At 38.2% G+C, this 13,237-nt stretch overlaps 1 protein-coding gene across 3 annotated transcripts in view; it reads left to right on the forward strand.

Moving 5' to 3' along the window:
- The first annotated feature begins 1,326 nt into the window (after positions 1-1,326).
- The window catches only part of GABRG2 (gamma-aminobutyric acid type A receptor subunit gamma2), a 98,849-nt gene continuing 86,938 nt past the window's right edge, over positions 1,327-13,237 (forward strand). For 2 of the 3 annotated variants that reach the window (XM_048861508.2, XM_048861510.2), the window contains exon 1: positions 1,327-2,085. In XM_048861508.2, the coding sequence (XP_048717465.1) occupies positions 1,988-2,085 (98 nt within the window). In that variant the 5' untranslated portion in view covers positions 1,327-1,987. The remainder of the gene's footprint in view (positions 2,086-13,237) is intronic. The other variant, XM_048861509.2, reaches the window with a different exon arrangement.

The following is a 13,237-nucleotide window of genomic DNA, read 5'->3' on the forward strand; positions in this document are numbered from 1 at the left end:
TACCAGAGGTCAATTGCAGCAGTTCAACAGCAGTCTGGGAACGCTTTAATGCTGGGGATATTCCCCATGGGCCAGATCTGGCCAGTTTACAATCCTTTATTCTACCAGAGAGGAACAAGGGCACTGTGAACTGGGTTTCAAATATAAATATGTATAATATATACGTATTGAGATACTGACAGATTTGGTAGCATAATTTGCAGCATTTATCTCAGACCTGGCTGCAGGACACTGGTGGGTGAAATGATTCTTATACGTGTAGGGCCTAAACGTGATCTCACTTATTTTAGTATAAATCAGGAGTATTTCCATTGAAGTCATCAAGTTACAGTGGTTTTAGGAATCATAACCATAATTTGTAAATCAATGATAAACATAGGATCTAGGTGTTAAATATAAGTTTTTGAGGCACCATAGCCTGAGGCTACATCGGAGTCAGGATATTTTTATGCACTCAGAGTGGCTAAACGTGTTCTTTATTTATGTAGTCATATTTGGGGCAGTTAGAAGCAAAATTGGCTTCCAGGGGTTAGATCTGGGTTTTTGAGGCTTTGTTGCACCAAAATGTGTCAATATCTGTAATTTTAGATACACTTGGATTAGCTAGATTTATTCTCTATTTAGTAGTGGGATTTGGGGGGGGGGGGGCTAGAAATTGGCATTTTCCAGAAGGATCCAGATGCCAGATCTAAGTATCTTAGCTGTTGGTAACATCCAGAAGTTTTTGCTTCATGAGGAACATCTCAACTTGTTCTCCATTTAAGAAATGGAATTATCCTTTGATTTTTGTTCTTGTTGTGTATCCAATAAGGGCATCAAGACTTGTTCTCTATTTAGGCAGTGGAATCTGGAACCAAAACTTGGTAGGATCTGGCAGAATCCAGGTGCTAGATTGGGATTTTTATGGCATTCTTGCACTGGGATATGTTGTGGTCTCAATTTGTGTGTGTGGCAAAAAAGTATCTAGACTTATTGTCTCTTTGGCCAGTGGAATTTGGGAGGTTGGGGACACAAATTGGGAGGATCTAGCAAGGTCCAGCTTTTACACAGACTCATTGTTCTTCACCCTATCCATTTAGCCTTTTTTTAGGGCATTTCCTGCATCTGTCTAGTCTGATTTTATTAGGGGGAGGGGAGATCAGATCCTTGCAAATTCTCCCTAATCCTATCACACACTAAACCACCTCATTCATAGCAACTCTACCCATGCTGCCTTCCCCATTTCCTGAGTTACTTAGCAACAACCATCCCTCCCTTCTTTCACTCCCCCCACCATCCATCCTTTCTATTTTTTACCCTTTCCAGTAATGATTTCTAGGCTGTTAAAAGCAGTGAGGATGCTCTGCATCATAGGGGAAGCTTTTTCTTTCAACCTTCCTTTCTGTACTTGCCAGATCTTTCTTGCCTCCAGAATGAAAACCCGGGCTGCCTGCATATGTGTAATCAAAGGTTAAAAAGCACCTCGGCTGACACCACGCATGTGTTAATCTGTGCTGCAGCAGTGTGCATCATTTCCACTTTGACCTCAGAGTTAATCTGCATTCAGGCAGAAGCTCCATTGCTTTATTCTCCCCCCCCCCTTTTGCCCCCCCTCCTTTCCCTTTCTCCTGTGCTGATGGATTGTGTTGTCTGTGTACCGGTGTCTGTGTGAGTATGTGCTTGTGTGTGAGTGTGCTTCTCCTTACCTTGCCTGCTTGTGTTGTGTATGTTCTCCCTCTCTCCCATCCTTTTCCTCCCAGTTATATTATTTCTCTAGATTTGGAAGCTGTCTAAACTGACTTTTTTATATTGTAGCTGCAAAAGGCTTGGGCAGGTCTAATTTCTGCCCCCTCTGAATATTAATTCCTGCAGCTGGGTGCAATGTATCATCCCACTGACGGGACCTCGTAGGGGGGGTGGGGTGGAAACCACCAACAAAATAAAAATAAAGAAGGAAAGGGACGGATCCATCTGCAACCAAGAGGAAAGGGGGGGGAGAAAAAGAGAGATGTGTCCTCCAAATCCAACAAGCCGGGGAAGCTCGAATCCTGCATTTTCGCTCAAAATGATGGTGTGGGCACTTATGCTTCTCTCCCTCATCCAGTGGTAAGATGCGCTTTTCTGCTTGTTTGCTGAGGGTTGTGTGTGTGTTTGTGTGTGTGTGTGTGGGGGGGGCGAAGATACTGTTTTCAAATGCACAGGGCTATTGTGTGCATGCTGAAGGTTTAGAGAGTAGCATTGACTCCATCGATCTCCTTTGCTGCTAGGATCTTGCTGTGTTTTATTGGCTTTACAATTCTTGCATCGAGAGGAATGGGGAGGCTAAGTGAAGGGTGGTACATGCCTGATTTTCTGTGGAATTTGATGCCACGTTCAGGAAGCCTTTTCTCTTTGGTTTAAGGTTTGCTACAGTGCATGGAGTTATAATATAGCTGTGTTTTGTGGGCAGATTGTCACTGTATTCATCCTTGCTTCCTCCTAAGCAGTCACATCATGGCTGTGCTTGGGCTTGTATGTCTCCAAGACCCTGTATTTACATTTCTTCAGTACCAAGGTAACAAAACCAGTGCAAGGAATCAGGACCAAGGACAGAGATCCACTTTCGTATGCAAATCTCGCTGGCTTGAGGAAGCCAGGACAGATCTGTATTTCTGTTATTGGTGGTATTTGAAGCCGAGGCAGTCAGCAGTGGGATGTAGTATCAGGGTGTATGTTATCCATATAGTCACTCATGTTAGGCAAATGTTTACACTGGCATGATAACCGGTGTATTCCTCACACATAGATACTGACGTGTACAGTACAGAAGACCTATGCTTGCTGTGTGTGTCTGTTGCATACATAAATGGAAATAGAAAACAAATATCTTAGTAATAGAGGGAAAAGAGGGAGTGTGTGTATAGAGAGGATATAAGGGGCGGGGGGTTCAGTATTGCTGCATTGCAAAGCATTATGCTGAACCAGGCATTCTTGTGAAAACTGTGGACTGCTCATTTAACAGGTTAGGTGACAAAGTATCATGGCATTGCAAAGTATATTGCCATTCATGGGCCTGATAGAATATTCCCACAGTCACATAAGGGCTCCTTTCTTTCGTGTATTAATGCAGGTAGCATCCCTTCCCCTTTATATTTTTAATAATATTGAAAAACAGATGGGCTCCCGTTTCACATGTACTTTCTCTTTTTAACCCCCACCCCCCATGTACTGCCGTATTGAAAGCAGGCTATCATGATTTTAAATAGAAATCAGACTGAGCAGTTCCAATGGTTGGGTTTTTCTTTCTAGGCAGAAAAGCCATTGGTTTTCTCTGTGTAGGAAAACAAACAAACAAAAAATCTTTGTTGTAAGACTGAGCTTCACACAATCCCAGATGGAAAGTAAAATAACTAGAAATAGAGCAAAGGTGTAATAGTGATGTGAAGCACCATAAGCCCACGAGGAAAAGCATTTTGTTTATTTGTAAGGATGTGTAATGTCTCTTTGATTTCTTAAGGAATGTTTTACTATTACCATGAATAAAGCAATGAAAATGAACCTTTACAGCATTTAAAATTAAGAAACACCCTGAATAAATGTTGAAGCCTTCTTTTGAGGTGACCATGTCTCTGTTTATATCCTTCCATGTGTGTCTTTCTTCTTCTTTACTGGAAAATGTGCACAGTTTACATACACACAGGGTTCCAGACTATGTTATCTTTCGTCAAGTAAAATAAAACCAGAAAATTTGTTTTAACTCCCTTTTCCCCATTCCTTTGCTCTTGCTGGTGGATTTTCTGAATCCATATTCTTGGAGATGAATTTCCTAATGAACTTTTAAAAGAATAAATAAAACTCTTTGAGATGTGAATTCATGATTTAAAATTACATCTGAAGACCCATCAAAAAGTGCTGTGTTTTGCTAATAACCAGTTGATATTCAATAGTCCCTTCCCCTCTCTGATCTCATATTCTAGAGAGTAAATAACAGAGTCATCTTAACTTTGATATTTTATTACATTAGTATTTGAAAAATAAAGGTACTAATCACTTCATTAAACTCTGTCAGCATAAAAGAGTAACTTTAATTCTAAATAAAATTTAAGAAAGTTCTTTACTTCTATTGTGGAGACAATGTTCATATTAAAACATTAGTCTTGAAAGTATGTGGAGACATAGTCCTGAGTACCAGTTATTCATAATAAGATGTGTCTAAGTATTTGTATGACACTCTAGTGACATTAATAACTCATGGGACTTTTTTTTGTCTGTCATTGCTTTATGTAGCTGTTGTTCTGAACCACTTGGAGATTATATCTCAGTTCAGCTAAGAATTTAAATAAGTTCTGAATGTAAAGCACATGACTTCAGTGGAAATGTAAAGTTAAATAAGTAAGTATTTGCAGGATCTGGCCCAAAATAATTAAGTACACAGAAAATATAGCTTAAAAAATTCTCAGGAGGGTATTTCTTACTATGAATGCAAATAGCTGCATAAAACAACTTGTGTGAATTGAAATTTCACTTGTTGCACTTTGTGGGCATTTGAAAGGTTTAAGAGAGACTTTTAGAATAATAAAGTAAGTTAAAGTTATTGGATGAAATTCCACTCCCATTGACTTCAGTGGGACCAGGAGTTCATTCATTGTCTCAAAACAATTGTTATGTTACAACACTGGACTACTTTACCACTACAGTTTCACAACATCTATTAGTTTAGATTTTTTTTCTGCACTTCTACAAAGCACATTCTTATTACCCTACACACTAATGTGTTAAGATATGCTTGTATACAGTTTCATGACATTCATATCTGTATTTCATATTCAGCTTGTCCTCTCATGTACACCTGTTTCACAGGAGTGGAATGCCATTGACTTAAGTAGAGTTACTTTCACTACTGGAAAGTGAGACAAGAATCAGGCTCAGTGTTCATATTTCATATCAAATTTGTGCATTAAAATATTTGTTTTTGTAAATTTTTAAAAATGCCTATACTTGATGCCAAATAGAAATGCTATGGTCACCAAAATTAACTGACTGTAGCTCTAAAAAGTTAAATGGATTAACAAATGATGACATATTTGATGTTCCTACAATAATTACATATTTGTTCCAGAGAGACACCATAGTGATGAGCACAAACATTTAATTAAACTCCTTGCACATGCAACTACAAGCCAATGTATATCGAATTACTGCAGCTATTGTCTGTGAATAAGTTTGCTCACTAATTTAGACCCTATTCTGTTTGCATATTGTTCATGAGCAGCTTTTGAATTTTCACTATTCTTAGTTGTTGTAGAAATTGTTCATGTGAACAAATCTCAGAGTATTGGTCGTTTGTGAAATGCTGGACTTTGACTAGTCACTTTTTTTTTATTTGTGGTGTCAGATTGCTCGCCTCATTACATGGTAATATTTCTGCTCTGTATCTGGATGGTTAAAGCAGGAAAATAACAAATGCTTAGTAGCAAATAATGAACAACAAATATTCATCATGCGTTGGTACAGAAATACTCTTGTTCACATGTGAATATGGATATTCATATGAACATGTTTCTCAAACATTAATATAAACCAAAACACATGAAATGTGAGTATGTAGCAAGTAAAAATGGGTGTGACTATTGTGGAACTGAACAGTCATTCAGAAACTGAGTAAATATTGCTGAACTTTGGTTTTGCAATATTCACAGAGCTGTTCTGATTATGTATTAGATTCTGATACTCTCACCAATACCAATGAGCACTTTATTAATTAAAGGTCCTACTGAAGTCAATGGGACCATTCATGGAGTAAGGTGCTACTCAGCAGGAGCAGGATATCCAGCTATGGCCCCATGACAAGGCACAGGATGAATCTTACTAACATAGAAAACTGCAGTGTAAGAAATTTCATGTTGTAAATGGCTACAGGAAAATTGAATTGATTTTTTTTTGTTAAAAATGTAGCTTTTTAGTATTATAATTGTTTAGATTATTGTGAATTTAGGGTTCTGACTGTCCAGAGTTGGTACAGCACAGAGAGAGTAAGTGTGAGCTTCCCCATCCAACAAGTATTCTAGAGTTCGGGGACAGTGACACAGCATGCCTGAATTCAAGTGTTGTTTAGCTCTTCATGCCCATTCTTTCTTGGCCCTTCTGCTGAGGCTTCTGGCAAGGGTTGTCGTTTGCGTCAATTATGGTGATAGTTTGTGATGGGGTTACCAGACGAATAGGAACAGCCTCTATTTATCAAACTTAGACCACCAAACAGCCTGACATGAGTTGGATTTGAAACATTAATAGGGAGGTGAAAGTCCCACCAGGATCCCATTATCAGTAACTTCATATCTTAAAAGATTATAGATAGCCCATGGAAAGACTGTAGTCTCCTGTTGGCAAGTGTATAAGGGATTTGAGAAACCAGATAAGCCCTTTTAGTAACTTCCACTTTAGCAACTACATTACTTGTCCATAACTTTCAAGCTAAATTGTTTTAGTGTACTCCAAATTACATTGGTGGAAATGTAAAGTGATGCCGGAAAGTCTTTCAGAGAGCCTTAATCTCTCAAACTCTGAGAGGGAAGAAGTGTTAATAAAAAAAGAAAAGTGTGATCTTTGATTTTTACACAGCAACAAACAGAATTTCCAGTATAGTAGAGTATAAACAAATCTACCCTTTTTATTGTTCTTATTAGGTGATGTTTCTTATATGGTTCATATTACATCTGTGAGCCACAGGCTCCACAACCTTCCAGCTTGTTTCTGGATTCATTTTTAGCTGTTGATTCTGGTGTAGAGGGATCTGTGTTACTTTGGTCCCTTTTCTGCTTATACTCCATCCCAGCAGTTAAGACATACAGAGATATTCTTCCACACAATTCTCAGACTTGCATTCAGTGGATAGAAGAGGGTTCTCAATGGAGTGGATAAAGGTAGGAATTCACATACTTCTGGGCATAGAAAGCTCATCCCAAGTGTGTGAGTCCCACAGCAATTAAATGTTAGACAAGCCCCCTCTTATGCCTCCATGTCCAGCAAACAAGGGCTGGTGGCCTCCAGAGCTGATACAGCTTAAGCTAAAGATAGGGCTGTAACAAACTCATATCTTCTGCAGATTGGTCACAGAGGAGGACATGTAGCACATCAACTAGAGTACTATATATGCACTCCTTGGGCTTTATTTCTTTGCTTTTGTTTCATATTGCTACCATGTCATATCTCTACCTATGTGCACAGGTATTATGGCGATAGACAGTGTATTGTGCTCTGTATTAAAGCAATAAGAGTTTGTATTTAACTGTCCAATTATTCCTTTAGTAAACATTATTTAACACATTAACTAGAGTCTACTGCAATCTGAATTTCTCTGCTCTCTCCCTGTAGTAAGAACCACTGTCTCACAAAATAGAGAGTGATCATAGGTCTCTGGAGATGCCCCCAGAATTCTTACACAACAGCTGCTCCAGACAGACCAAAAGTCCATGGTCAAAAGTGAGAGTGGCAGTAGCGAGTGCCTGAGTAGCCATTCCTAGCAGGATGGACGATGAAGGAGTGTGGAGTTGCGATTTGAAAATAAATATATAAAATTGTTCACCTGGGCATTATTTAAGGTCATTCAATTTTCATGTCAGGTAGACTAGACAGTGCAGCATATTTTATGGACATTTATTACATTACCAGTTCCTTTGAACACAGATAGTGGGAACTGATTGCTCAGTTCCCATTAATTTCTAATGAGAACTGGACATCCTTATCCACTGGGTGACTGAAAATCTGCAATGGATACCATGGACCCAGTTCTCTCCTCACACTGGTGCTATATCCATTGAAGTCAGTGGGATATCACAGGTATAACAGAGGAGAATTTGGACAATATAGTATAATTTCTTTTAGCTAGAGATGTTTTCATAAATGGGAACATGGAAATAACATTAAGATACACTATAGATGGATGAAAATATGTAATCATAATACATTACACTGGACAAAGCATTTTCCTCAAGCTTTTTGTTTAACTTATACTTAAATCTTCCTTTCTTTCTTTCACTCATTGTAGAAAGTTCTCAGTTTCTAGGTCAGGGAAATGATTTGGCACATTCAGTCTGGACAGAAGGCCAGCCTAGTGCCTATCATCTACTTAAATTCCACTTTTGCTAACAAAGTAGGTCTTAAATGGGACTTAAGCAATGCATATGTCTTGTTTTTCCTCTGGAGATGAGAGAATTTCTCCACTAAAGTGCAGAACTTGCATTCTTTGAGTGAAAGTTGCAAATATGCATCTGAAGTGAGCTGTAGCTCACGAAAGCTTATGCTCAAATTTGTTAGTCTCTAAGGTGCCACAAGTCCTCCTTTTTGTGAATACAGACTAACACGGCTGCTACTCTGAAACCTGTGAAATATGGACTGTGAACAATATGTGATGTTAATAAAGAAAGATATTCAAACAGGTCCAGTCTTATCCCCAAAGAAATTAATAGGAAACCTCCCAGTGACTTTCCAGGGAACAGGATTTGTGCTCATGGGCTCAAATTCAGAAGTGATTTGTAAAGTAGTATAAAATTGCTCCCTTATACTTATTTATATTTCCTTAGATCTAATTACATCCACTTGCTGAGGGGAGGCGGGATATAAGAGTCTAAGTTCTTGTAATTTATATGCTGAAAACCCAGAAGAATGCACAAGAAGTTGTAAGATAAGATACTTCCAACAACACTCTGTAACTTGTTTTTCTTACTGTGCTTCTTTGTTCTGGCCCCTTGGCACATGAGTTACAGCATGTCAGATTCACCGCGACAAATTCAGATGTGATATAAGGTGTGAACTGGAGCAATAAATTACAAGTTGTGCATGTGAATCTAAATGTAACTAAGAACCTGTTCCAGCAAAGCACTGGAACTCAGGAAATCTGGATTATATTCCTAGTTCTGCCACTGACCTGCTGGGTGCAATTGGGCCACTTTCCCCTCTCAGTACTTCAAGTTCCTCATATGTAAAATGGGGATAATGATACCGACCTCCTTTATAAAATTCTTTGAATATGACTATATAAGAGATAAATATTATTAATTGTTGTTTATTATTGTTGTTTATTATATTCTTAACTATAAATCAATGAGACATAAAGTTAAGTGTATGCTTCCATGCTATAAGTGGATCAGTCCTTAGACACATTTAGAATCACACACACAATTTTAAAGTTAATGGAACAGATTTTGAAGTCAATGGGATTAATTACATGCTTAATGTTCAGCATGAGATTCCATTTTTTGCTGTATCATGACACAAGTAACAAACTAAATATAATGGAGTTTAAGTAAGTCCGGGTGTGTGTGTCTAAATTGGGGGTAACACGTACATTGGTGGTGTCAGACGGTGTAAGTTACACCAATTTTAAAACCCTCTAAACTTAATTACTCATTTAGGTGAACTTCTGACTCCACTGAAGTGAATAGGAGCCTTGTCAGTAGGCCCAGGATTTCACCAATGATGTCCAAAAATAACTTGCCTCAGATTTATTGTTCAAATCAAAATACAGTTAGCCAGAAGCTGGAAGCTCTGTCTTCTTTGAAAATGAGAAAATAATATTGTTGACTTTTCAGAACACTATAGTAAGCAGTAAGATAATAAATCAGTAAGAAAAATCTTTTCCTTTGAGGGGAGAGTGATTAGCTAGCTATATAAAGCCTACCATGCTTTTGACCAATTCTGAAAATATAGAAATATAAATAATACAGGAAAAAAACATCATTTGGGGCCATTTTTAAAGATTTCTGCTCAAGGACACAAGCGTGTTCTAACTGGTGGAGAAAGTAAACAAAGAAAACAGAGGTGGTGTTGGTAGGTTGTAAACCATTTGTCGCTAGAGCCTATAACTTGGGAGTGTGGTAAAAATAGAAGATGGATCATCATGTATCAGTGATCATTTATTTCTTTGTTTGTTTTTTTAGAAAGCATAAGAAGAGAGTATCTGGGCACCCTTGACTATCTTTTAAAAATGTACCAAATAAATAAACAGACTTGTCAATTTCTCAAGATCAAATCAAATAAGGCAGTGATAGGAGAAGCATAATAGAAATTAACCAACCTTACAAAAACATAAGTGATTATCACACTTACCTGAGGTTTTATAGGGGTTTCTGTTGGAATTGTTTCTGTTCTGTGATGTGTATTTTCAAAGAGATGGCAAAGGTGAATAGAACTTGAAATAGGAACCTTTTTATATCAAAATAAGTAAATTATATATATGAGTAAATAGCCAATGTTTGTATGCGCAAATTTGATATTTCCATATGTACATAGCCACTTAGGTGTTTTGAAGGCATATATACAGTGGCTATTGGGACATAAATTACGCATGTCCAAATGAAAGTACATGCCTAACTGTGAAAATCTGGCCTTTACCTAAGAAAAGTAAATATCACTTTTAAATAAGGCATTATAATCTGTTTTATATGTGGAAAATATGAAACTAAGGACTTTATTCATACACATGGAAGGGAGAAGAAACCCCTTAAGAAAGACAAAGAGAATTGGGAACATTTGAAATGAATATTGGAGGGGGAAGATATATTTTTTATGTTTACCTTAGGCCTGTTCTTGCTAATCTTGTATGAAGTTGTGATTTTTTTTTATTGGACCTCATCTTGGACTTCAGCACAAATCCTTGAGTTGAAAGGCTGGCAATTCACTGAGCCATTTATCATCTTAACCTTTATGAACTTTCCATGCTTTACAGAAGAAATATCTATGGTACTATAAACCTATGTAGAGAAACACATTTTAAAGGGTATCTCATGCTTACTCTAAATAACCCATCTGAAATAGTGCAGTGTTTCTTAGGAATAAGTAGAAACTCAGAACATGAATTTTTTCCTCAATAATGATTCAATGTTATATTTTTGTAATATAAATAGCATGTTCTGGTCATATAAGGCTTTTGTTAATCTGCATCAGGATATCTTCAGAAATAAACGGATGTCTGTGCACCCTGGCAGATTGAGGATTAACTACTAAATTGCATTTCCAGTTGACTGATTCTTTAGCAAAATGTTCCTTATAAAATCTTGCAAACAATGAGAGAGAGAGAGCATAATTAATGGAGGGTTATATATATAAGAACACCTCATTAAGAAGTAAACAACATTTTATAATAAACACTTCCTGTTGTATTTTAGGGCCCTGATTCACTGTGCTACACACATCTGACAAGAGATGTGTCAAAGTAAGTGTGTAAGTCAAAGTAAACATAAGTTATTTCCAATTTTTGTACTTCTATGGGTTCCCATCATGAAAAAAGAGGGGTAATTCATTTTCAGCAGCTCTTTAGAAAAAAAGGTGCTATCTTCCAAAAAGAAAGAAATGATAAAGGTCCAAATCCTTTCCTGTACATGGTAACTTGCAGAAGCAGTGCAACAAAAGGGAGGGGAAAAAAGGTATCTGGGTCTGGAGGAGATGTTGGTGCTGGTGGGATGCAATTGTTCATTCTCTTCTCACCTTCCTTTTCCTTTCCCTCCTTAGCTCTCACTCTCCCTTTGACACACTTATTACATCTCTCTATTAAATGTACTCATAGTTCTATCTCTCCACCTTGTTCTCTTTTGTCCCTCTCCAACTCTGACACAACCTGGTGTTCCCCTGTTCTACAAAAATGGTGAGAAGTAGTATGGCCACCAGCTGGTAGTCAGTAGCCACCTGCATATGATGGTGATGGTGTTGGAGGTGTACCACTTGTAGGCTCAGAACTTGCAGCAATGCCCAGTTGAATCTGATTCTATGTGCAGGGAAAGGCTAGTTTGAGTGGGGAGAGGTATCCTGAAGAGCAGGGTGGCAGCACTATTGTAAGACAACACTAGGGTTGTGGGGAAAAGGGGGGCTTAGGTGCATGTCACACCATGTTGACTGTCAAGGTCAACAGCACAGTTTACCAGTGGATCTTTCCAATGGCCACTGCTATTATTAATTATTATTATTTATTATTTATTTATAGAATGTGCTTTCCAAAGAGTTAAGAAGGATAGTCCCTGCTTTAAGGAGCTCACAATCTAAAGACTAACAAGTAGGCAGAGGTCAGGGGAACAGGAAATACAACAGATAGTGTATATACAAGTCAACTTGCAGACAGCAGTAGTGAGTTTTTAAGAGAGACTTAAATGTATACAAAGTAAGGGCTTTGCTGATAGGGTGACCAGATAGCAAGTGTGAAAAATTGGGATGCGGGTGAGGAGTAAGAGGAGCCCATATAAAAAAAGCTCCAAATATCGGGACTGTCCCTATATATATAAGTAGGGACATCTGGTCACCCTACTTGCGGATGAACCTGGGGAGACTGTGACGTGCATAGAAGGCTGCAAGGAAGAAGGAATGGAGGTTATTTGAGAAGGGAAGCATTATGCAGAGCTTTGTATTTGGTGACAAGAAGCCTACATTTTGATACTCTATTGAACAGGAAGCCAATGAATGGATTCGGGGGGTGGGGGGGAATTACATGATCAGACCTGTGGGCAAGGAACATGAGGTTAGCAACAGCATTTTGTATGGACTGAAGTGAGGAAATGTGTGTGTTTGTGAGGCCAGAGAGCAGGACATTACAGCAATCAAGGAGGATTATAACAATGCTTCAAATGAGAGATCTGCCTGTGGGGATGGAGACAAAAGGATGTATCTTGGAGATGTTCAGAAGGAAGAAGTGGCAGGTTTGGAAATGACCTGGATCTCTGGGACTATGGAGAGGGAGGAATCAAAAATAAAACCCTAAGTTGTGGGTCTGAGTGATGGAGAGGATGGTGATGTTTTAAGAGTGACAGAAAAGGAGGGAAGAAGATAATGTTTCGGACGAAAGATAACGCTTCTCCGCTGGGTTTATGAAAAACAGAACAAAACAATATTCTGTTTAAAAATCCAGACATGAACAGGTGAATACATGGCTACCATATTCATTTCTCTATGAACACCTGAACTGTGATTTTCATTCCCATTGACTGGGGCATTGTGGACCAGAATCAGGGTGGTTTTTTTTGGGGGGGGTTACTTTTTTGTGGGGGATGGAACAGAAATCACTATTTTTTGGAGGGGATGTGGTTGTAGGAAGGAGGAAGGTTGTCAGTAGTCAATGTTTTGCAGTTCTGGAGGAAAAAAAACATAATAAGGCTTCCATTGGGTAGTGCCAAAAGTGACTACACTCAGCATGAAGGCCCCATTGTGCTTTGTGCTGGACAAACACAGACATATGGTTCCTGCCTCAAAAAGTTTACAATGAACAGTACATTAACAAAGGTTTTTTTAATTTGCATTT

This window comes from Caretta caretta, chromosome 8 (genome assembly GCF_965140235.1).
Source record: "Caretta caretta isolate rCarCar2 chromosome 8, rCarCar1.hap1, whole genome shotgun sequence".
Classification (NCBI taxonomy): Eukaryota; Metazoa; Chordata; order Testudines; family Cheloniidae; genus Caretta; species Caretta caretta.